This window comes from Emys orbicularis, chromosome 7, assembly GCF_028017835.1.
Source record: "Emys orbicularis isolate rEmyOrb1 chromosome 7, rEmyOrb1.hap1, whole genome shotgun sequence".
Classification (NCBI taxonomy): Eukaryota; Metazoa; Chordata; order Testudines; family Emydidae; genus Emys; species Emys orbicularis.
In genome coordinates this window covers 76,049,724-76,075,301 of record NC_088689.1, presented here as the reverse complement: position 1 = coordinate 76,075,301, position 25,578 = coordinate 76,049,724, and the positions used below count along the sequence as shown (strand labels likewise).

Here is a 25,578-nt window from a genome sequence, read left to right as displayed (position 1 = left end):
AGCTGCTTGCGGGAGCAGCGTGGGGCCAGGGCAGGCAGGGAGCCTGTCTTAGCCCCGCTGTGTCACGGGGCTGGCAATCCCATGGGCCAGATTGAAAGCCCGTACAGGCCGCATCCGGCCCGCGGGCCATAGTTTGCCCTCCCCTGCGCAAGATGGAGACCTGGTACTGATTCCTTGTGGGTGGGGACATCCTGCCCTTTTCTTCCCTGTTTGAGCACAGTCACCCTCAGGCCCCACTCTGCAGAGACCATCAGCCAGTGTGGCTCTTTATCGCTGTGGAAGTCTCCTCACAGGGACATTCACTAGTGCTTTGTCCAGTCTAGGGTACAATAGGGGTGAATTCTGCACTCTCAGGGAGAGGGAGGAGTTGGAACCTCCCAGGGCTTTTCTGTCTCTAACCTACAGGATTTACTCCCGACCTGGACTGGACCCTAATCCAGCAAACCCTAAAGCACTTGTTTAACTTCTCAGGAATAGTCCCACTGAAGTCTATGGGCTTACTCATGTGCTTGAAGTTAGTCCCCTGCTTCAGTGCTTTGCTGGATCAGGACGTTAGCCAGCCGGACCTCTTGCAGGCCAAAGGAGGGGACATGTTTGGACGTATGCTTCTGACTTCTTTATGCCTCTGTTTCCATCCCATTATTGGCCTTTCTATGAAATGCTGTCATTAATGCACCATGCCATTTTTCCTTTAATGTAATTGACCCATGTGTAATCAAACCCAGTTGTACAGAATACTCATTTATCTAAAGTAAAGCAATGTCACTAATGTTACTAATGAGTGTGATGAACTGTCTTGTGTGAAACACTGCCTGCTGCAGAATGGAATCATAATTGCTCATCTATGAGTCATATTCCCTGTATTGCTAACAATGATTCTCTTACCTAAAGCAATAGGAGCAGGAGGACCTGAGTTCTGTTCCCCACTGTTGCTGTGCAGTCTAATTGGCCGTGGAGTATGGCATAGAGACAACCAGGAAGCCCTAGGAGGTCATACATTTGTTGAATGCAAAGTCCTCCATAGGCCTGTTTTTCTGACTTGTTTTCATGCCCCAGTGTACTAGGACAAGACTGCCCTGCCTTGTGTAAGCGAAAGTGTTACCCGCATCCAGCTGTGTGACAGCTGCTGTGCAGAATGAAGCTGCGCTGCAGGGGGGCTGTATCCCTGCAGTTCGCTCCCTGCCTGGAGCCCGCACTCAGCTGTTACCTTTTCACACAGATGTGGAGCGTGTCGCTGGAGGAGTCGATGATGTGCATGGCGCTGGCGTGGGAAAGGCCAGCGCATAGCTCCCCGTTGATGGACACCAGCTCGTCGTTTTCCCACAGGCCCCCCCGGCAGGCTTTGCTTCTCTTGCGGATCTGGAAGAGGGAAAGCAGAGGGAGGTCGGGAGGGAGAGAAGGAGACTGTCTAACTCAGTTGACTTTCAGTGACTGACTTATTCATTGTTCTGCAAACTGTCCCCAGATAAGCCACATGAGGGCAGGGGGTGCTGCTTACTCAGAGCAAAGCACCAGGGGCTGCTAGGAGGGTCGTGGAGTCTAATCCTGGCTGACCGTAGGACCTCAATCAACCCTCATGAATCTCAGTGCCCGGGAAGGGTCCTTCTGATCTGCTAGGTGCAGAGCTGAGCTCTTCATTAGCCAGATTCCAATCTCTTAGTGTGAATTAACACCTGGATGCTCCTCTTCCTGCCTCTCATTCCCCACCCCACCCCCTGGTTTCAAAGAGTGTCTGTTCTTGTGGGCCAAGTATCAGGGGGTAGCTGTGTTAGTCTGTATCTACAAAAACAACAAGGAGTCTGGTGGCACCTTAAAGACTAACAGATTTATTTGGGCATAAGCTTTCGTGGGTAAAAACCTCACTTCTTCAGATAGAAGTGAGGTTTTTACCCACGAAAGCTTATGCCCAAATAAATCTGTTAGTCTTTAAGGTGCCACCAGACTCCTTGTTGTTCTTGTGGGGAGTGAGTAGGGTGACCAGATGTCCCGATTTTATAGGGACAGTCACGATTTTTGGGTCTTTTTCTTAGATAGGCTCCTATTACCCCCCACCCCCGTCCCGATTTTTCACATTTGCTGTCTGGTCACCCTAGGAGGGAGCGGGGGCACTTTCCCAGTTAGCCCATAATCCGGCTATGTCTCAGCTTCCCCAGCTGGGATGGCTGAAGCCGTCTCTCCGGTGGTCTTGCAAATAGAATGTGCACTATGCATTGGTGGCTTTTCCCTTTCTCCACCTCTAGACCCTTGGGATTGGGCCAGAAGAAATGACACCTGCATTGTAGGGCAGTGTTTCTCAAATGTGGCCACCATGGCCGCATGCGGCCAGCCACCAGAGGTCTTTCTTGCAGCCATAGCCTCCTGGGTAGTGATGGGGGGAAGCAGTAGCCCCTCCCCCAGGGCTGCCAGCCCTGCCCTCCTTTGCAGCCACAAATGCCAGAGGAGCAGGCAGCTGGTGTGAGTTCCCGATCTTCCCAGGGGTGGTGGGGCTCTGGCTTCCAGCTTCAGCCCTGGGGTAGCAGGCACCAGGCTCCAGACGCAGGGCTTCAGGCTCCATCCCCCAGTCAGGGGGCTTTGGGCTCCAGCCCTGGGCTCGTCCCCCCCACTCCCTCTGGCCTCCACTGCCTCCCTACCCACCTCTCCATCCATGGCTTTCTGGGGCTGTGTAAGTCTGCTGTGAAAAGCGATATTTGTATGTTTGTTAATATCACTTTTCACTGCCTCCCAGCTAGCTAGTAAGTCTGCTGTGAAAAGTGATACATACAAATATATATATATTAGTTTTCACAGCAGCAGCCATACTAGCTAACAAATCTAAAAACAAAAGCAGCCAAAAAAGCAAAAGAAACAACAACAAACTATACAAGAATGTGCAAAGCATCTTATTTTGTTTCTATTCTGTTTAGGTCCAGTAAAGAATAGAGACAACTGTATGTTATTTTTATTACTGAGTCTGCAAAAAAACCCCTACATAAATAAATTACAATGATTTGGACATGTATATGTGCATATTTATTTGTTTTTCCTAATGTTAATTAAGTATTTTAGGAAAAATTGTCAGAGTGGCCACCAACAAGAGTTGGCACTCTGAGGCCACCAAAAATTTTCTTGTGAGAACCCCTGCGAGGGGCACTTGTAATGCAGACAGGACAGGCACGGAGCTTGAATAATTATTAGCATGGATTGGATGGTGGGTCACAATACCTTCAGAGAGCTCCATTCCTAGCCAGGGATGCCTGTGTCATGATGCTTGGGTGGTGGAGGAGAGTCTCACAGAAGTGTCCCTGAAATCTCTGCGCCATAAGACACCCTTTTCTCTGCCCATTATGCCACTGTGCCACATGCCCCAAGGGAAATGTCCATGTGGTAGGACCAAACATAGTGGTGGTACCATGGTGGGGTAAGTTACACACTGGGGGCCTGGTTTTCACTTCCTTTTCACTAGCGTGAGTCAGGAGTAACTCCTCTGCAGCCAAACACTGAGCGAGGAGAACCATGCCCTAGGAGTCAGCTGATTAGGAAGCAGGTGTTGCTAGCAGGTGTCACCTACGCTGAGATGGCATTCAGTGGTTATGCAAAATGAGTGCAGCTCCCAGCCATCTAGCATTCTGTGGGACCAAACACAGCCCCCGAGGCAAGGGGACATAGCACTCATTGAAATCAGTGGGAGCTGCTCCTGCTTCTGCCAGGTTTGAATTGCTCCCAGCAGTGTTGGGGCTGGTGCAGGCATGAATTAAAGTAGAAAGGAGCATGGCCTCCTGTGCTCCTGCTGGCTGCATTTCCTGCTCCACGCCCCAGCTTCTGCCTCCTAAGCATGTAACTTACACCCGTTGTGCCAGTCACAGAGGGCCCCACATTGTGAGAAGCTGAGTGCTTCCAGGGCAAGGTTCCAACAACACCTAGTGTTGGGCCCTCAGGGCCACGCCTGGGCTAGTTATGTTACTTTATCACTTACATCCACCGAGACCTGCCTTGGGCCAGATGCTGCCTTGTTATGCTAATGTAAATCTGGAGTAACTGCTTGGCAGGCATTGGAGCTACTCTGGATCTATACTGATGTAACTGAGGCTGGTGTCTGGTCCCTTGGCGGCAGCAGAATGACAGCAGGGATGAATCTGGCTGCCTAAGGCTCTCTTACACCCAGTGGATAGTTTACCATCTCTTTTACATCACTGCTGAATTTGGCCCAGAAGCTTTCCTCCCTTGGGAGCTGCTGTGCCACAGAGTGAAAGGTTTCTCCTGTGGCTGTGGTGGCCTTCCTTCCTGTGTCGCTCCTACCTCAAGCAAGCCTTCTCCAACGCTATAACTGTTACTAGGCAGCATGTTGCTTGTGGATTAGTGGGCAGTGTCAGTTATAAAGTCACAGGGGCTCGTGGCTATGTGTCACCGCCCCTCAGCCAAGAGGATGAGCGAGAGGCTGTAAGTCACTCTACATGCCATCTGGCAAGTGGTGCTGGGCAGACACAAGCGCTACACCTTACTCCAGACGCTGAGTACAAGCCTTTGACACGGCCAGCTCTGGGGAGTGGAAGTCAGAGCCCTGATCATTGAGCACATGCTTTCCCTGTACCACTTGATGTTGCATTATTTGGATTATCACCTCTTCATTTAACACTACGAAGCTTCACTTGCATTGTAGACTGAAAAAGCGGCCCATTCTTTAAAGGCAGGGATGTACAGTTAAATGGAAACTGACAGGTAGTTTGGCCCCATAGTTAAAAACATAAAGGGACTGATTCTCATTTACACTAGGGCCCATGTACACCAAAGTGGCAGTGGAAAGCGGCCCTACAGTTGTAGTAAATTACAATAATACCCATTTTAAAGTTACTTTATGCTGCCAGAGTGGTGTAAAGGGGCCTTAGTGTAAATGAGAATCAGGCCCCAAAAGCTTTTACAAAACCTATCCCTCATAGCATTTTCCCATGAAATTGAAACAAAAAAAACGAAATGAAAACAGCTTTATTTGTGTCTGAATTGGTCCATTCCCCCAAGCCGCTTGTGCAAGCAAAACACATACACAGCTGTGTCAAGAGGGTCCAAATCACTATTACCAGTAGGCGTGAGAGGAGAATTCTGGTCTGATAGCACTGGCCACGTTGCATGCACTTAGCACAGGTGTGAATGATAAAACAAGATGCAGGGCAGTGGGGACTCAGGCCAGTGATTTTTAACCTAACAGCCAATGGCTGAATTTGCAAATGTTTCCCATGGATTTCTCCAGGTCCTGCAGTGGCGGGGAGAGAGAAACGAAGTCCATGCCGAGCATTTTATATCAGATCTAGTGCACTTTTGTGGTGGGGGGGAACCCCACAGTGAGCCACAGGCCTGGGACATTTAATGTCACCCCCGTCTCCACTGAAAAGATGCATTCTCCCACCTCTCCTAGTGTGTTGCTGCTCGTCAGCCAGACTCCCTAAGATTGGCAGTAGCCACGCTCCTTAGAAAATGTGAGGGGGTTGCACAAGGTGCTGAGTTCCCATTTGGGGAGGAGGCAGTTGTAGGGGCCCAGAGAAGGGGGTTCCACTGGAGGGCTTGGGGACTGGCTGATATGCAGACTTAGACCATCTGCAGCTCTGGTGGGTGCATTCCAGAGGCGTAGCGAGTGCCCTCCGTACCCTTCGACCGGAGGGGGCCCCGCAAGGAAGGCGGCCCCTAAAAGTGGCAAAATAAATACCACATTCCAGTTTCTGCATTGTAAGGGGCCCCGCCCGGACATATGTTCGGAGGGGGCCACCGTTCGGAGGGGGCCACGTTCTTTGTTGCTACGGCCCTGGTGCATTCCAAGGACTCCCATCTGCCAGTCAGAGTTGGAGTGGGCCTGTGGTCGAGGGTGGCACCGACCACCCACAGCAGCACCCCCACACACACCCAGCAAAGCAGAGGGGTAGGAGGGGCAGCAGCTTTAGTGTGGGTTCCTGGCTTTAGCTGCACCACGGAAATCATGAACCAAGAGCACCAGACCTGAGCAGCCATGTTCCAGGTCGCAGCACCCAGAGCGGGGAGCTGGGCCCAGCCCCACAGGATGGGAGCCACTGCAGTGCGGGGAGTGCTGAGCAGCTCTCCAACACCACCAGGACCTCCCCTCCACACCCGGCCGGGATTCAGGCTGCGGTGCTGGTGTGGAGGGTGCTGCTGTGGGTGGTCTGTGCCCCCCTCGACCACAGGGACCGATTCAGTCGGGAAGCTGTGTCCACCCCAGGCTGGGACTGAGAAGATGGTTTGTGCTGTGAGTTGTTTGTCTTTATCTTGCCACAGCCTCAGAGTCTCAGCCCTGTGCTTTGCCTGCAGGCTTAAACTAGGGGCTGGCTCATCTGAGCAGACACATCCATCAGTTCAGCCTCCAATCTCTCCTCACCCTGGTTCTTCACCTCCTCCTCCTCTGCAGCCTGGAATGAGACCATGAGGGCCCATAATAAACCCTGCCTGGAGAGAGAACAACTCCTCTGCTCTTATCAGAGTCCCACCCCCTGCCCCCTCCTGCTCGGGGCAGCTGTTAGCCAGACAGACAGAGAGACAATAAAAAAACTCCACACCTCCCAGCTGAGACACAAGATACATCAGAGACAGGACACAGAAGCAAGAAAGTCCCATGGGCATTTGGAGAAATACCACCCATTGCTCGAGGACCAAGAGGCTCCATGCTCGGCACCAGGTGGGGACTTGCCCTCAGACTGAGTTGTTTCTGATGTTGGAGAGAGAGCATAGGGGTAAGCTCTGTCAGCAGTATCAAAGAGGTTGCTCTTCCCATCCCATTGTGCTCCTACATGCCAGTTTGCGCCAGTTGGATGTGGGGATGGGGTGGAGACAGGCAGAACCAATGAATTGATCTGTCGGCCTATTTAGGGTCCTACAGGACCCTCCCTCACTGTAGTATCTGTGTGCTGGCCAGGGTGGGTGAGCATGGATGCTGGATGCACCCCCAGGCGGGGTGGGCATGGATTTGGGTGCATTTCATGCTCTCAGTTTAGTCAGGTTTGGACTTGGGGGAGGCAGGATGGACAGAGATCTGCAACGAGCAGGCTGAGGGGCATGATTCAATAACAGGCTTTAGCTGTGTTTGGGGGGGACTTTCCACTCAGCCACCAGCACAGGATCCTGGAGACTATGGCCTGGGCTGCGCACAGGTGTGCACCAGAAAAACAGAAGAGACAGGTATTTCAGTGCTAGCCCGTGTAGGCCAGCAAGGGGACTCCAGCTCCTTCCCATCCTCCCTCCTCCTTGGAAAAAGAAGCCAATTCCCAGTACAGGTGGAGAAATACAGAGCCTAAAAATAGGATGAAAGGCTTCCCAGCTGTCAGTGCTCCTGGATCCAGCTGCACATGGGTGTATCAATCCCCTCTCGGAGCAGAGCTAGGAACAGTGTATTCACAGAGCAGCTGGATTCTGCTGGGAGTTCTGTGTGAGCACAGCCCAGGGCTGAAGACAGCGGAGGCTATTATGGGAAGAGGAGGAAATATGCACATCCTGCAGAAAGGATGGGGCTATTTGGCAGCCATGCCAGTGTGGAGCACTATGCCAGTGACATCCATCTCTGGATGGGGAATGGTACAAACATGCTGACCACAGACTGGCCAAGTCACAGCCTGCGCGCCTTGCTCAGTGGGAGGTCAGTAGACATCACAGGCCAGGCATGCGGGACAGGCTGCCTTGCCGGCTGCAGGACCTACTCACCTTGTCAAAATAACACCCCCTGCTGGCCAGCCAGGAACCGTAACACCAGTAACTGGAAGGAGTGTTTGCCTATGGTCCTGGCTAGGAGAGAAAGGTGTTGGACAGCAGCTATACCAATGAAATGGGAAATGACAGGAAAAGCGGAATTTTAAAGGAACCTGAGGGAAATCCTCTCTGCACCCTGCACTGGCATTGTGGGGTGTGAGCCCCTTGCAACCCCTTTCTTGTCAATTTCAGAAGCTGCTTTGGTGAGCTCTGAGGAGGGGGCCCAGGATGGTGACCTCAGTGCTAAGGACCCTTGGTGTGGGGGCTTCTCTAGGGTGCCACTATGCTTGACACCATGGTTCCTCCTTTTGGAGAAAAACAACCCCCAAAGAATCTTCCCCTCCCACCAGTTCTCTGAGCATCATGTATCTTCCTGGCCTGCTGTTCTCCCTGCCCTATTCACCTCACATTTTCGTTAGAACTGGGATCACCTTCCAAAGGGCTAATTCAGCCCCCTCTGGCACCAGCAGCTACCATGGTGAGGAGATTCCAAAACCAGATGACACCTGGAGGTCCCCAGAGGGGAGCGGTTTTTCATTCCTCTCAGTCTCCATTTCATAGAAATCATAGAATATTAGGGTTGGAAGAGACCTCAGAAGGTCATTTAGTCCAATCCCCTGCTCAAAGCAGGACCAACCCCAAATAAATCATCTCAGCCAGGACTTTGTCAAGCCGGGCCTTAAAAACCTCTACGGATGGAGATTCCACCACCTCCCTAGGTAACCCATTACAGTGCTTCACCACCCTCCTAGTGAAATAGTTTTTCCTAATATCCAACCTAGACCTCCCCCAATGCAACTTGAGACCATTACTCCTTGTTCTCTTGTCTGCCACCACTGAGAACAGCCGAGCTCCAACCTCTTTGGAACCCCTCCCTCCCCCCTTCAGGTAGTTGAAGGATGCTATCAACTCATTCGCTTCTGTGGGATGACACACATGCTTACACTGAGGCATGTGTTTATGGCCTTTCCTGAATCAGGGCCTTGTGCATTTATGCAAATGAAAATACAAGAAATGCAAACGTGTCTAAAACAGGGATGTGTTTGATATCCCCCCCCCTTATGACTGTATTCCTCGTAGATTGCAAACTCTTTGGGGAGCAAACTTTTGTGTTTGAGCAGCACCTAGCACAAGGGGAGGGGGCTGATACAGATGGGATGTCCCTGTAATATAAATGTTTGTTATAATTTTTATCACTGTCTCCATTAGGTGCCGGTGAAACTAGGAAGTGGAGATTTAAAGTTGATCTTTGAACCCATTGGCTCAAATGGAAGTTGGTTACATTTCTGAGTGGTTTTTATAGCTCATGGTTTTCCTGATGTTTACATTTTTTTTTTGTTTTATTTTCAATAGTATGGGTTACTTCTGATATGAGGGTGAAATTCCCATTTAAATCAATGTCACTGGCATATGCATTTGAGGGCAGAATTTGGACTGATATTTCTAGTCTAAATCAATACTAATTAATGATAATGCCTTCTCTTGAAAAAATCTCTTATACACAGTACTCAAACCCTAACTGTATCCCCACCACTGTCTGTCTTAAGTACTTAGAGACCTTCATCACCATAGGATCTGAGTGACTCGTAGTCTGTGATACAGTTATCCTTACAATACCACTGTGAGGCAGGGCAGTGCCATTATTCCCATATAGCAGAGGGGGAACTGAGGCACAGAGGGACTAAATGACTTGGCCACAGTCACACAGAAAGTCTGTGGCAGAGCATGTCTCTAGAGTCTCAGACTAGCACTCTAACCATTGGACAATCCTCCTTCTACTATCTCCCCAGCTTCCATTTTTCCAGTCTACACATACATGTTCCTTTCCTATTTGCTCATCGATAGGGCTATGATTTTGTCCCAGAGGTCAAGGAAATAATGAATTTGAATAAAGTCTGTGAACTCTTGGAAATGGCTGTAAAAACACATTTGATTAGGCCCCAAAACTGAGTAGCATTGTTATCTGGCGCAAGGATATAGTGAAAACCACGTTGTTTAGTGACCTTTCTTTGGTGACTTATCTTTTTTTCCTCACACCTCTGCCGTGAAAGATGCTAAAAATTTCCATGCCAAAATCACAATCTTACTCATAGGCCATCCTTCCAAATCTTTTACTCTCTGAGGGCTCATTTGTCCATGGAGTTAAGGCAAATTAACTAAAGCTGTGAAGTTAATGCACATAAACTAAAGTGTGTTAAACCCAGTGTGGACACTCTCATTCAGAAGCTCAAGTGTTAGTTCCTGTACCTTGATCCTAGAACGACACGAACTAAGGCCACTTCTGAATGAGTGCATCCATCCACGGGTTTACTGCGCTTTAGCATATGTGCATTAATCTCACAACTTTAGTTAATTTGTCTTAACTTTCCTAAATATCCCCATGTAGATAAGCCCTTAGTTGCTGCTCTCTGTACTCCCGCTAGTTGTGACCATTAGCATGAAGAGTAAAAGTGACCTCCCTTCTACCACAACCCTAGGAATATACCCCATCTTTTCTTTCTTTCATTACACTGTCCGTTCCTCTAATTTCTCACATTTCATCAGCAGGGGGGAGGGAGAGGAAAGCAGTTAAGAAGGAAGGGAAAGCAAGGGAAGAAAGAAAAATAGGTGAAGGCAGCAAGTGAGGAAGACAGGAGGGGAGAAGGGATTGAGCAGAGGGAGAGAGCATGGAGGTAGGGCAGGGAGGAGAGTCAGGAGAATTTTCCTTTTACAGCCCCAGGGAGATAAAAGGACCAAGTGACTGCTGGATGCGGCTCTGGGGATTTTGTCAGAGCTTTGGGAACAGAATGCAAGTGGGGGGTAGGAGGGAGTCAGATGTGGATTGGCAGCATCTGTCCTTCCGTGTGAACTATATTTAGGTAGCGGTATGTGTGGGGTGACACAAGCTGGAGCACTAATAATGGAGATGTCCTGATTAAAACGCAGCAGCTTCGTGTCTAGTCTGATCCCAGCCAAGGGCCATTCTCGAAGCCTTTCACCCAAGCTCCCTGCTTTGCGCCACCCTCCCTGAGGAAAGGGATTGTGCTGTGGACAATCACAAGCAGTTTGCAGTGCCTTTCAGGAGTAAAGGTTATGGCTTCTCCTGCCAAAAGGCAGTTCCTGCAGTAACTGCTTACTCTCATATGTGGGACTCAATGTGGAATGGGGGTGGGGGGTTATCTTCCCCAAACCCCTGCCAGTCTCTCCAGCAGCCACCAGTAACTAGAGTGAAACAGGAGATGTGGGGAGACCCAGGCTGGTCTTCCCTCTTTTGCTCCCCTTGCCACACAGTGGAGGGCTGGAGGACAACAGTCAATCCTGGCTTGCAAAATGCATCCTATACAGCCCCTGAACATTTGCACAGTGGTATATGCATAGCGTGGTCTCTAGAGACTGAGCTAATACTTGTCTCTAGTGACCAGTCAGCTGGCAGGCACTGTGTTGGGCACATACCTATGCGTTTTACATGTAATGAACACTGTGCAATGCTGGACAAAGGATGCTGTCCAACAATCTTAACGTTTTATTTATTTAGCTTTGTATTTCATTTTAATAGTGAAAGTTTTACAGTTGAAGGGGAGAGGCTGATTTATGGAACTAGCTATAACGTGAAACCTTTTCAGGTGTGTGACAGCACCTGGGCAACAGCAGCTGAGCCAGCTCCAATCCAACACTGCACAGCCCGGGTTAAAAAGAGGTGTGCCTAAGCAGTGGGTGGAGGAGAGCTGGAAAGCTAATTAAGCCATTAGGCAGAGCCTACAAAAAAGCACAGGAAGGCAGTAAGAGGGGGGAAGCAGGCAGTAAGAGGGAGAGAGTAGGGTTGTCAACTTTGTAATATTTAAAAACTGGATACTCCAGCATAGGGTGACCATATTTCTCAAAGGGAAAACGGGACACTGTGTGGGGCTAGCCTGAGTCCCCCCTGCCACCCACCCCCTGGGCAAGGCTGGCCTGAGCCACTCGCCCGAGCCCCTTTCCTGGCCCGAGCCACACACCTGAGTCCTGCCCCCGCTCCTTGCACAGGGCTGGTGTCGCTGCTCGCTCGAGCCCAGCCTGCCCCCCGCATGAGGCTGGCATCACTGTTCCCCATCCCCCCACATGTTCCTCCACACCTCACTTTTTTGACAAAAGTGGGCATTTGTCCCAATTGCTCTTACCAACTGACCAAGTTAGCAAGAAAAAATAGGACAAATGCCCACTTTTGCCAAAAAAAAAAAAAAAAATCGGGACAGGGCTTAAAAGTTGCAGCCAAAAGTGGATGTATGGTCACCCTACTCCAGCAGGAGTGCCAGAATCTACCTGGCCCCACTCCACCTTCCGAGGCCCTGCCCTGCCTCTTCCTCCAAGGCTTCACCATGCCTTGCCTCTTTCCCAAGGCCCTGACCCCATTTGCTTCTCTTCTCCCCGGCCCCCATCGCTTGCCACTTTCCCCCCCCCCACCCCCACCCACGCCTGGGTTGGAAGGGACTCACCTGTGGAGCCGGGTTGGGTCCTGGGAGCTGCAACCGCCCAACACAGGTAGGAGGCAGCCCTGGCTGAGTAGAGGCTGGCGTGGTTCATAACCTGGCGCCTTCCCCTGGCCTGTGTTGACTGGACTTTGGGTGTCCGGCATAGGCACTGACTCCATGGGTGCTCCAGGGCTGGAGCTGGAGCACCCATGGAAAAAAATTAGCGGGTGCTTAGCACCCACCGGTAGCCAGTTCCCTACCTCCCACCTAGCACCTCCTGCCTGCCGGCGGCCCCGCCAATCAACTCCTCCCCCTCCCTCCCAGCCCTTCCGCCTGCCGTGATTAGCTGTTCCACGGTGTGCAGGAGGCACTGGGGGGGGAAGGGGAAGGAGCGAGGATGAGGTGCGCTCGTGGGAGGGGGCAGAACTGAGCGGGAAGGGGCAGAGCAAAGGCGGGGAGAGATGGGGTGGGGTGGGGCTTGGGGGAAGGAGTGGAGTGGGGGTGGGACCTGGAGCGGGACACTTTCTGGTCGAAAACTGGGCACCTGACAACCTCAGGACCTGCTGGGGTAGGGTGACCAGATGTCCTGTTTTTAAAGGGACAGTCCCGTTTTTTGGGACTTTTTCTTATATAGGCGCCTTTTACCCCCCACCCTGGGTCCTGTTTTTTCACAGTTGCTATTTGGTCACCCTATGCTGAGGGCTCCCTAAGAATGTAGGAATATGGCTGTATATTGTACAAGGGTGATGGGAACCAACATTGTAAATAAACTGCACCGGATGTTTTACCAGCACAAGGGTCTCTAAGCAGTTTGTGGACTTGAGCAGAGGCAGGAGCGAGTGGGTCCTGCCACAAGGTGGTTGTGTTAAATTTCAGTGAACATACATTGGTTTAAATTGACGTATTCCCCTACAGCACTGGAAACACAAATAGCGTTGTGTTAGAGCAGGCGAACCAGGGAGTGAAACTGACCAGCTTGCTTTCAGTAGCCAAGATGAGGGATAGCAAAAAATAAAACAAGGCGCATCAGTGGTGAAAAGTGAACTACGTTTGTAAAGTTATTTCCATGTCAGTAATGGAAGGCCTTATTAGCGACATGGGCAAGGGAATTTTTGTGATATACAGGGCCTGATTTTGATCTCACATACACCTGATTTCTACTGGTTGGCATCACTGTAGGAGAATCAGTCCCATTATTTTTCTTTAGCCTGACAGTCCATTCAAACAGAAAGCAGCAGACATAGACCACTCTGAGCAGACAGTATGGATGAGATTACCAGAAACTGGTCTTCTAAGCCAAAAGCTCAGCTCAAGGCTGGAAACAGATCTGTACATGGAGTTGACCACAGAGGATCGAGAGAAAGCTATGAAGATAAAGGTTTTCGATTACTTCACTGGGGAGAGAAGATGAGAACTGAATGAGATATAGCAACGTTGCCAAGCAATAACGCCAATTACACTAGAATAGCTACTGAAGGCATTAGATAAGTACTTGACCTGAAACAGAATGAAGCTGCAAGATATCAGGTTTTTATATGAAGGCTGGAGTCAGATGCATATGTCAGCAAGCTGAGAGCCCCAGCTTTTGGGATACAAACGATTCATCGAGCAGAAACCAAATCATGTGTGGCATCCCCAAGATCCACTTGCAGGCCAGATTCTGCTCCCATTGACATCAGTGGAGGCAGGATCAAGCACTCAGAGCACTATTGATCAGAGAAGCAGATCTAGCCCCAGACAAATGCCTCTTCATAGGGAGCGGGACTTTGCTGCTGTGGAAAGAGAGGGTGAGGGAAACTTGAACCTGAGATGGACAGAGCACAGTGAGCACAGGAATATGAGAGATCTAGAATGCCATGAGAAGGGGTGGGGAAAAGGCCCAACCTATGGGTAAGAAGTGTGGGAAACAGAACCACTCTGAGTCAGTGCCACATTTACAGCAGGAAGACGAAAGCTGGAGGAACTCAATGGCTAGAAGGATTGGTAGCAGTTTCATATAACAGCCTTTCACCTGTCAGTTGCTGGTTGGAATGCAGCTCTGGGCCCTGATTGCTCCTTGTGTTACTACAGTTTTTATGGCAGTATAACTGCATTGAACGCATTGGAGTTACCGTGGTGTAAAACTGGAGTAACAAGGCCCATGACAAAAGGGGCCAAACGTTGTTGGCCTTTAATTGGTGACCTACATGGAAAGTGTCTGGTGGTTTCAGAGCCTGAGGACTGCAGAAACAGGCACCACAATTGTCACTTATGATTCTTCTTGCTGGCAGCAGAGGGGCCAAAGCCGGAATGGTCATTAAGCTTGAATTACTCTCTGGGTGATTCCTTTGGGGGCATGGTGATAAAGCATTATGAGGGACATCACATTGCCACATGCCACACGTATTCTGGGGATAAACTGGTAGCCTCAGTCTCCAGAGCTGTCAATATGTTATGTTTTGCCAGCATTAAATTAACACAACATGTTATAAATAGCACAAGCTGGTGCAGTGCAGGGAAAGGCAGAAGAGCACAGGGTGGATTACACCAAACACATTAAAATCATTCCTGTGTGCCCAAAGCCAGTCCAGGGACCCAGACAATACCTGCACTTCCCAAAAATGCCATGAGAACTCTTCGCTGTTCAACTACTAGCTTGTTGCCCCAGTTTTTAATATAAGACCAGGAACGACAATGAGAGGAAAAACTAGTCTGCAGATATGGCACCAAGTGCTGGTGCCACATAGTAAAAGCATTCTGCAGCAAATAGGTAAATGCAAACTTAAAATAAAAATCCTTGCAAACAAAATTGCTTTGAGCTGGCATCCACCAGCAATGCAGACAGCGGATCGGATCATGGTTTACCACCACAATACTTTTAGTCTGAGAGACAATGAGGGCTGAGAAGAAAACATCTCTACCAATCATACTAGTAGAATATGAAGATGTAATCCCAGGAGACGAACACAGGCGTAGTAAAATCACCTTGCAAACGCACAGTCCTCTTGTGTATACCATAAGGCTAACAAAATGCAGAGTGCAATTGGCCCAAGTGGAGCACCTAAATAAAGAACCTATTGAGAAGGGACATGGTTGCTTTGACTGGAGCACACACTGTGTGGATCTGTAGCGCAGTGGTGGTGAGGAACCCATCAAAAACTCTTTACCAGATGTGGGTGATAAGGCAAAGGCAACATCCATCTCTAGTACTCAGGATGGCTCCTGGTATACAGAGCTGGCAGGAACCTTCAGGTGCCTCATGACATTTTGGCTGGCAGCATTAGGTATGAATGCATGGAGGAAATCAGATCAGCCTTTGGAGGCTTCCACTGCAATCGCTGACAGCCATCCACTAAAGGGACTTCTGGCCTCCAAGGGGATAGTAGCATCTGCCTGGCTGTGAGTGGACAGGCTATAAAGGATAGAACCATCTGAGACAGCTTCAGCACAAAGCTGGGACAGTTCTTACACAGCGGGCAAAAACTAAGAAGTAACAGTCAGCATGGATTCTACAGAGAGGGGAACGGGATTCAAAAGGGAAGAGTTTGAGAAAGAGACCTGGAAGTGGAATTATTCCTGAGGGCAAATTGTGAGGAGCTAACTAGGTGAATTAGTGAGAGTTACTGAGCAGCTGTAACATGAGACTGAATACACATTTATATGATTTAAGAACTGGTCCTGATTTCACAGCAAAACTAACACAAAAAGCATGGAACAAGCTCTTCTGATTTTGCATATGCTTGTCCAGCCATCCCTCTAGTCTTTTTATTCCATTTTGAGACGATGTGTCCATGTGCGTGCTCTTTCCTTGCCCTTAATCCTGAACACTGGTGATGCCCAGGGAATCGAGAGCCGGACTATCAGTTGATGTAAATTGGTTATGCAGATTTGCACCAGCTGAGGATCTGGTTCTCCGTGTACAGTTCACCTTCTGCCCTGGGCCTGACAATCCTAACACTTCACCTCATCTGGGAGGATGGGAGCTTTCCCAGGAGTCTCCTGCAAAGCCATTCTGTTCCTAAAGCTCAGTAGCAGGGCTGATCCTACCCAGTGTTACCCTCCTGCTGGGTGCCTAGCTTGCAGTTCTCTCATGCTCAAGATGCCTGTGCGACCACACACCCTGCGTGGCTGTCTGAGCTTTCTGTAGATACACTATGAACTGAGTTCCACAAGCACTGCTTCCTAAATACCTTCCGAGCGGCAGCCACAGCACCTGCCTAACTACTGAAAAGCCATAAAACAAGTTCAGGAGCACTCTGAAAGCTGGTAAGGGCAGCTGGGCCCTTTCCATGGTGCAGCCTGGATGTATTGGGCATGCAGAGGCCAGAGCTTCTGGCCTCTATCTACTATCTACTATGCTGCCAGCAACATTGTTTTTGTGCCACAGTGTGTTAGGGCATCCCCCTGTCTAGCTCGTTAATAAAATCTGTTGCCCCGTTAGCTTATTTATTACTGGGTTGACTTTTGGTGCAGCTTTCTGAGCTGTATGTTAAACCATTTACCCTTTTCTACTGTGGGTTTCCCAGGCATTATTGAATTCTTGCGTTTCCTTTAACTCGCTCTTCATTCCTGCCACGTCTGAGAGTTGTGATGCTGCCCTTCCTCCATGCCAGTGCCATAGTTTACATATGGCTTTACCATACAGGCATTACAGCTGATTGCCTATGTGGAGCAAAATAGTCACTAAGTGTCTCTGTGCTTGGCTGTGAGCTGCTAGGCACAGATATCTGCCAGTTAACCTACGGTACGAGATAACCCTAAAGCTGGCCCAGTCACCGATTAATATTGGTGTTTCAGAACTGCTGATAGTACTAGGGTCACTGGATCCTGGGCACAGTTGAGTAGAGGGAGCCATGTGCATCTCCCTCATCCTGAGACCAGCCTGGTTTGCCCCTTGGTGTAGTTTAGAGCAGGGCTGCTTTAAATTACATCAGACCGCCTATGGCCCCCAGGGGCTGATTGCCAGAGTGCAGCTCACTCTGAGCATGTCCCTTAAACCAGAGGCTGTGGAAGATGGGGTGGTATAGAAGCCAGCTATGCCAGTTCTGCATCAGCTAGGCCCAGCCTGGGGATCCAGCTGCTCTCTCCCCCTTTGTGCTGCCTGGAGTGGGGCTCACAACTGAGCCCTTCATGTAGCCACGAGGTTTAAAACACCTACTCAAGCTATGTATTCTCCTTGTAAGATGACTTGGTCTCTGTATGGAGAAGCAGCTTCAAATCCCATTTTTAACCTGTTTCTTTATTCAGTTGAGGCAAACTCAGTGACTGCATGTTGGAAAGAAGAGTTTACAACAAAAGAAGGAGATCAGGTTGGTTTAGCATGATCTACCTTTTGTAAAACCATGTTGTTATAAGCTGGGGACTCATCAGTTGGAAGTAACAGAGGAGGAGAAGGACCTCGGAGTATTGGTTGATCACAGGATGACTATGAGCCACCAATGTGATATGGCCGTGAAAAAAGCTAATGCGGTCTTGGGATGCATTAGGTGAGGAATTTCCAGTAGAGATAAGGAGGTGTTAGTACCGTTATACAAGGCACTGGTGAGACCTCATCTGGAATACTGTGTGCAGTTCTGGTCTCCCATGTTTAAGAAGGATGAATTCAAAGTGGAATAGGTACAGAGAAGGACTACTAGGATGATCCAAGGAATGAAAAACCTGTCTTATGAAAGGAGACTCAAAGAGCTCGGCTTATTTAGCCTAACCAAAAGAAGGCTGAGGGGAGATATGATTGCTCTCTATAAATATATCAGAGGGATAAATACCAGGGAGGGAGAGGAATTATTTAAGCTCAGAACCAATGTGGACACAAGAACAAATGGATATAAACTGGCCATCAGGAAGTTTAGACTTGAAATTAGATGAAGGTTTCTAACCATCAGAGGAGTGAAGTTCTGGAACAGCCTTCCAAGGGGAGTAGTGGGGGCAAAAGACATATCTGGCTTCAAGACTAAGCTTGATAAGTTTATGGAGGGGATGGTATGATGGGATAGCCTAATTTTGGCAATTAATTGATCTTTGACTATTAGCGGTAAATATGCCCAATGGCCTGTGATGGGATGTTAGATGGGGTGGGATCTGAGTTACTACAGAGAATCCTTTCCTGGGTGTCTGTCTGGTGAGTCTTGTCCACATGCTCAGGGTTTAGCTGGTCGCCATATTTGGGGTCGGGAAGGAATTTTCCTCCAGGGCAGATTGGCAAAGGGCCTGGGGGGTTTTCGCCTTCCTCTGCAGTGTGGGGCACGGGTCACTTGCTGGAGGATTCTCTGCACCTTGAAATTATTAAACCATGATTTGAGGACTTCAATGGCTCAGACATAGGTTAGGGGTTTGTTGTGGGAGTGGGTGGGTGAGATTCTGCGGCCTGCGTTGTGCAGGAGGTCAGACTAGACGATCATGATGGTCCCTTCTGACCTTAAAGTCTATGACTCTATGAGTCTATGACAGTGTAACCATTGATGAGTTCTAAATTAGCTGCAGCTTTAAAGAAAGTTCTTGGCATCACCGAGAACAGCTCAACAAAAATATTGGCTCAAAATATAGCAATGGTAGAACAAACAAACAATAAAAAAACAAATAAGATTGTATAATGTATTAGGAAAGGGACAGAGAATATTATGAAAAATATTCTAATGCCATTTAATACATCTGGTACAGGCTGCGTTCAGTTTTCTACATCTTGTCTCAAGTCACAGTAGATATAAAAAAGGACCAGGGAACAGCAATAAAAATGATTAAACATATCAAGAGCTTCCATATGCAGAGGACATTAAAAAAACACTAGGATGTTTACTTGACAAAGGAGAAGATTAAGAGGAACTATGAGAATGGTGCATTTATAATATAAAATAACGAACAGTTCAGAGCAAGTCAGCCAGGCACACCAATTTACCTTGCCTTATAAAGCAAGAGCAAAAGGCTACTCAAGTTAAACAGGAACTGGCTACAAGGAAATACTACTTATGCAATAAGAACGAGGAGTACTTGTGGCACCTTAGAGACTAACAAATTTATCTGAGCATAAGCTTTCATGGGCTAAAACCCACTTCATCGGATGCATGCAGTGGAAAATACAGTAGGAAGATATATAGACACAGAGGACATGAAAAAATGGATGTTGCCATACTAACTATAACGAGAGTAATCAATTAAGGTGGGCTATTATCAGCAGGAGAAAAAAAAACTTTTGTAGTGATAATACTCACCAGCAACCACACACCACACAACAAAAACACTAACCCAGGAACCTATCCTTGCAACAAAGCCTGTTGCCAACTCTGTCCACATATCTATTCAGGGGACACCATCATAGGACCTAATCACATCAGCCACACTATCAGAAGCTCGTTCACCTGCACATCTACCAATGTGATATATGCCATCATGTGCCAGCAATGCCCCTCTGCCATGTACATTGGCCAGTCTCTACGCAAAAGAATAAATGGACACATATCAGACATCAAGAACTATAACATTCAAAAACCAATCGGAGAACATTTCAACCTCCCTGGTCACTCGATTACAGACCTCAAAGTCGCAATACTCCAACAAAATTTTCAAAAACAGACTCCAACGAGAAACTGCAGAATTGGAATTAATTTGCAAACTGGACACCATTAAATTAGGCTTGAATAAAGACTGGGAGTGGATGGTCATTACACAATGTAAAAACTATTTCCCCATGCTGTTGGAAATGGGCCATCCTAATTATCACTACATAAGTTGTTTTTCTCCTGCTGATAATAGCCCACCTTAACTGATTACTCTCGTTATAGTTAGTATGGCAACACCCATTTTTTCATGTTCTCTGTGTATATATATATCTTCCTACTGTATTTTCCACTGCATGCATCCGATGAAGTGGGTTTTAGCCCATGAAAGCTTATGCTCAAATACATTTGTTAGTCTCTAATGTGCCACAAGGACTCCTCGTTCTTTTTGCTGATACAGACTAACACGGCTACCACTCTGAAACCTACCTATTAAATGTTTAATTAGTGTGCGGAATCTACTGCTGCACGATATTAATGAGACAAATACTGTAACTAAGTAAGGTTTTAGTCAGATAAGTAAAGGACTAGATGTTCATAATAATCAACTGTTTATAGTTAGGGTATAGTTAGCAGGACTATCAATTCTCATACCTCAGGGCATAAGCTGATCATTAGATGCACTATGGCCATTTTAACCCTTCCTATGAAGCATCCAACATTGGCCACTGCAAGAAACAGGATATAAGACTGGACTGACCATCAGCCTGACCCAGTATGGCAATTCCTATGTCCCTGTGTAACCACCATTCATTTATCATGCTTGGCTCATTTCCACTTATTAGGCCCAGATTAGTCTCTGGCTTGGTTGCCACTTCATTACAAAGTGTGCTGGTATATAGAAGCAATCTGGTACTATCTCCATGGGTATGCATCCTGCTGTAGGGTTCCTACAATGGTTTTCCTAATCAGTATCTGATCATTGAAATCCCCTATGAGCACAGCACTGGACTTTTTTGTAGGCCTCCCCCTTTATCTGCACAAACATTTCCTAGTACAGAAGCTCCCCGACTTATGCAAGTGTTCCATTTCGGAATGCCTTGCGTAAGTCAGATTTTGCGTAAGTCGGGACCATATCTCCAACAATTACGCACACACAAAAAAAGCTTACGGAACTTAATGAACTTTTTCCATAACTCCGGATTTCCGCAAGTCGGGTTTGTGTAACCTGGGAGCATCTGTATCTACAGCACAGTCATATCTGTAACATCTATAGCACCATCTCAAAGTTCACCTTTATTCCTATTTTATCCTTTCCCTCCCCATCCAAACAGTCTCTGCTGTGAGCCACAACACTAATCATATTTCTTGTATGCTAATGCAATGTTTTTCTATTTTAATCTTGGCACCCCACTTTCTCAGAGAGCTCCTTTCTTTGTCAGCTCTGAGTTCACTGACAATTCCTTCCTATCTATCTATCTATCTATGCTTCTGTGCCACACTCATCACTGCACTATCTGAATGCCATACCATCCAACCTGGGCAGGCCTGACTTCAATGACAGCTCCCTTCCTGACTGCATGTGACAGGCCCAGACGCATTGATAGTCCCTTCCCAAGTGCCATGCAAAACTGGCAACAGAAATAATCCCAGACTCTGCATAGTTTAGGAGATGCCAAAAATCCTATTCTCACAGAACCTCTGGATAGCTAGGCCCATGGGTGTTGGCTTTGTTTCCCCACAGCACACTGAGTTTGTGAAGAAGTTCTCTCTTTGGTGATCATCATCTTTCCCTATTTTAGAGATCTGTCGCTGGGGACCAAGCTAAGCTATTCTATGTTATTTGGCTGAACTTCTACAGAACGTGCCCTTCTCCAATGCTCTTCCACAGGGACAGGCTTCCTAAGAAACCAGAAGCTGCTGGTTATAGCACCTTCCTGCCCTTGCTGCTGGTGACACTGCCATCCTCAAATATCCTTGGGTCAAGGCTAAGGCAGCAGTTGTGAATTAATAAAGCAGAGGGATTTTTTTTCTAGCTGTCATACTTCAACACTCCTCAGTGATAACTTTGAAAAGAGAACTGCAGATCAGAAAGAATGCAATTCAAGGATTGTCTTGATTCCTGTTTTATCCTCCCCACTCCTACCCTCAGTTTCTTGGAACCTGAACCAATAGCTGTTGCTCATATTCAGCTTAGAAAGCAATTATATAGCTTCTGCCAATACAGGAGACTCACAGTAATTTGCACTGATGGCTGTGAGACCCATTGTGATGGTAGAATTCTGCAATTTACTGGACAAATATAGCTAAAAAAAAGCATGAACACTGCATCACAAAATGGCTTTTGTTCCTTTCATTTGACCACTGTCAAATAGTTTTAATGATTTTCACACTTCATAATGTGCCGCTGGATGTATTATACAAGCCTCAGTATATATATGAAGCCTCAGTAATATGAGCTCTCACTTCTGCACTGTTGCTGCTGTTATATCTTTGCTTACAAGTGAGGAGAATTGTGCAGATTATAAAGTGTCTGGATTATCGAGGTTCTGCTTGTGATGGGAGCAGTGATGGGCATCAGTGGAAGAAAGAGATCCTCGCCTGCCAGAAGCCTGTCTATTTCCAGCTCAGTAACACACATTTCAGAAACCTCACCCTTCCCTGGGCACTGCCAGACCATCCCACCCAAGATCTCCTTTCAGATCCACTAGGTTAATAGAGCATTACTTAATGACAGTGGGAGATGCCTGACTCTCCTATCATATCTGGGATCAACTGCATAGCCTTGCTCTGGACAGTTAACATCCTCCAGTCCTACCTTTGACACCTGAAGAGGTCTTTTCTGCTCAGAGCCCCCCTGCAGCCTGAAGCCCCAGGGGGCCCCTCCAGACAGCGTGACCAGCACCTCCTCTTCAGCTCCCATGACTTCAGCACTTTTGGTTTCTTTCCTTCTCTGATAACCTCTTCCACTCTTCAAAGCAAAACCCCAGCTCTTACAGGGTGGCAGCTCCCCCTTCCATCTCCACAAATGGCATCCACCTCCTCTGGAGTCCCCCGAAAAGCCCTCTCCTCACTTTCTCCCTCAAGCTCAGACACATGAGAGGAGAGTTCAGACCGATGAGCCCAGCCCTCCCTGCTCTTCTGCACTCTCAGCTGCTGTGCTGCCTATGATTAGGTATTTGATTCTGCTTTTGGTAAGGGGCCAGAGTTGTCCCTCACACGTGTCACGTCAATCTCACCCTCTCTGCCCCCCCACATGTACCATGGATCTCTCACTGACGTGTGGCTGAAAATAGCTCACCTCCTGTCCGTCTCTAGAGCTTTGTCTCACACCCTTAAAGCTGGAGGGATTTCATTTAAGCATTTCAGTTAAAATGGATATTTCTACCTCTCACTCCCACAAGAACTCCTGGGTTCATACAGCACTCAGGAGTCATTAAAATGACAGCTATAGGAAGAGATATGACACTAGATCAAACTCCCTCACAGCAGGCTCAGTTGTAGCGCCTGCAGGGCCGGCTCTAGGATTTTTGCCGTCCCAAGCAGAAACAATTTTGGCCGCCCCCCTCCCCCCCCCCGTTTTTTTCTTACCCCACCCCCGGCCCCGCCTCAGCTCCGCCCCTTCCCCAAATCCCCAGCCCTGCCTCCTCCACCCAGGCTCTCAAGCCTAGGAGGGAGGGGGAGAAGCGGCGCGTGCGCCGCAGCCACTCGGAGTCTCCCCCCTCCTGGCTCAGGGAATTTGAATGTGATCACTTTTGGAGAAACGCTTTCTCCTTATATCTGTGAACCCTGGCAGGATCTCCTCTTACTGTGCATTCTCCCACAGCCGGTGCATTCCCTCCACAGCCAGCCCTCCTACTACTCCTGCTCTTAAATGGTGTGACTACACTATATATAATTATCCGCATAGATGGGGTTCTAATTCTCCTCTCCGTGGCTCCTGGGGAATACCCTGGATGTGGGGGGGGTTCCTGATTGGCATGGAGCTGACAGAATGGCTCTATGACACCTTCCCTCGCAGCCCCCATTGTGGGGATATGACACCCATGGCTGGCCAATGCGAGCTGACTTGGGCTGTTTAACTGAGGTGCAGGTGTTAGAGCTCGGCCTCCCCCCTTGCAGGGTCCTAGAGCCCAGGCTGCAGAGCCCAAACATCTACACTGCAACTAAACAGCCCCTTAGCCTGAGCCCTGTGAGCCCAAGTCAGCTGGCATGGGCCAGCTGTGAATTTTTAATTGCAGTGTAGACCTACGCCCAGAGTCCCTAGAGGGCCATGGGCAGACCAATCATAAATAAGAACAACCCTGAGGCTACTCTGACCTCCACCGTGGATCAAGTGGGCCCCCGGTTAGCCCCAGAATAAGCTTACAAGGGAGGCTGGCGAGTTCTGAAAACACAGGAAATGCAGAGTCCATATGGCAGTTTTTCAGCTACCGAGATTGCTGAGCACACAAGGGTTAGCAGCCCAATAGGGATGTTTTCTCTAAAGGGATTACTGAACCATTGGTGCAGTTACAAGCACTTATGGAGTCTGATTTGGCAAGGTGTGAGCACCCTCAACTCCTAACTGGGATTTTTTCCCCATTCTTATAATAGCTACCTCTTAATCTCATATCTGCTTGCTAGAGCCTTCTGTTGCCGTTTTCCAGTCTCTCCCTCTCCTTTACTTTACAGCTACGCATAGCTGTGAGAATGCAGGGGACCTGTGGCTGCTCTGAAAGGGATATCACTAGGATATTAAAAAGTGTGTGTGGAGGACAGTATGTTGCCTCAGTTTCTCCTTCCCCTCCCCACAAGTGTTTGCACCTATAAATCAGAATAAGGACCCAAGTGCAGATGGGATCCTTGTTTTAACACATGCTGAAATCCTCCCTCTGGCCATAGGTTTCGGGTGGAGTGGAGAGTGCTGATATTTGGATTGACTGATGGAGTGGAGTAGGCAGAAAATGTGCATGTGTGCAGCTTTCCCAAACTGCCAGCAGTATTAGAGAGACGTGAAGAATGGGGAAGGAATGAAAGGAAGGACATGTCTGAGATTGCCTGGGAAAACAAACAAGGAGAAATACAATCTATGTCTCTCTCTAGTACCATGCAAATCTCCCCCAGTCCTCCGTCAGGAACTTCTTAATTCTGCAAGATCCTTGGGGCAAGGACCTTGTCTCATCTGTATTCTGGACAGTACTGAGCACATTGTTAGGCCTCAACATATAATAAATAGTAATTGTTCTACAGTTCTGTATGATGGCATTTTGACATGATACCTTCACATTGCATCACAGTGTGATGACATTTTGCTAAGACTATCACTTTGTGTCACCTTTTGCTGTGATTTTGCCATACTGTGTTACTGTGTGCTGCAACAACGTCAAGCTGTGCTGCCATGTAATTACTCTTATTTGCAATGCAATTACATTTTGATGTGAAATTGGCAGTGTGTTTTTGTGTGATATTTTAATGTGCCACTGACACATTATACTGCCAAAAAATCAGCACACCCTTTTGTTGCACAATGATGTTTTGCTGCAATGCCATGTTGTGTTGTGATCATATAATGGGCTACACCTTACCAAAGAACTGTTGTGTAGCAGTGCAACAAAAACTTTCATATCATTGAGCCCATAAAAATGGCTGCTGTGACCGTTTTCATGACCATCACAGCCACTCTAGATCATGGCTACTGTCACTTCATTGGGTGAGCGGCTCCCAGCTGTCCTTGGCCCCATTGGGCTAGCAGCTTGTGGCTACCATGGCCCCATTTGGACTTGTGTGGCCCATAGGGTAAGAGGCTAGTAACTCCATTGGGCTTGTTGACTGGTGGTGACCCCACTGTCCTGTGGCCTATTAACCAGCTGGTGACCCCACCGAGTTAGTTCATGGCCAATTCAGTGAGAGGGTGGTGACCCCACCAGGCTTCTGGCCCACTGGGCAAGTGAGGCCATTGGCTCTGGGGCTGGTGAACTCATTGA

The 25,578-nt window shown here is 48.3% G+C and overlaps 1 protein-coding gene across 1 annotated transcript in view; it reads right to left on the bottom strand.

Annotated features, from left to right (window-relative positions):
* SYNPO2L (synaptopodin 2 like) overlaps positions 1 to 22,535 on the bottom strand; it is a 54,602-nt gene extending 32,067 nt beyond the window's left edge. The window contains exons 1-2 of the mRNA XM_065408333.1: positions 22,431 to 22,535; positions 1,208 to 1,359 (exon numbers count right to left, since the gene is read on the bottom strand). Of these exons, the coding sequence (XP_065264405.1) occupies positions 1,208 to 1,359; positions 22,431 to 22,535 (257 nt within the window). The remainder of the gene's footprint in view (positions 1 to 1,207; positions 1,360 to 22,430) is intronic.
* Between the last annotated feature and the right edge of the window lie 3,043 nt (positions 22,536 to 25,578).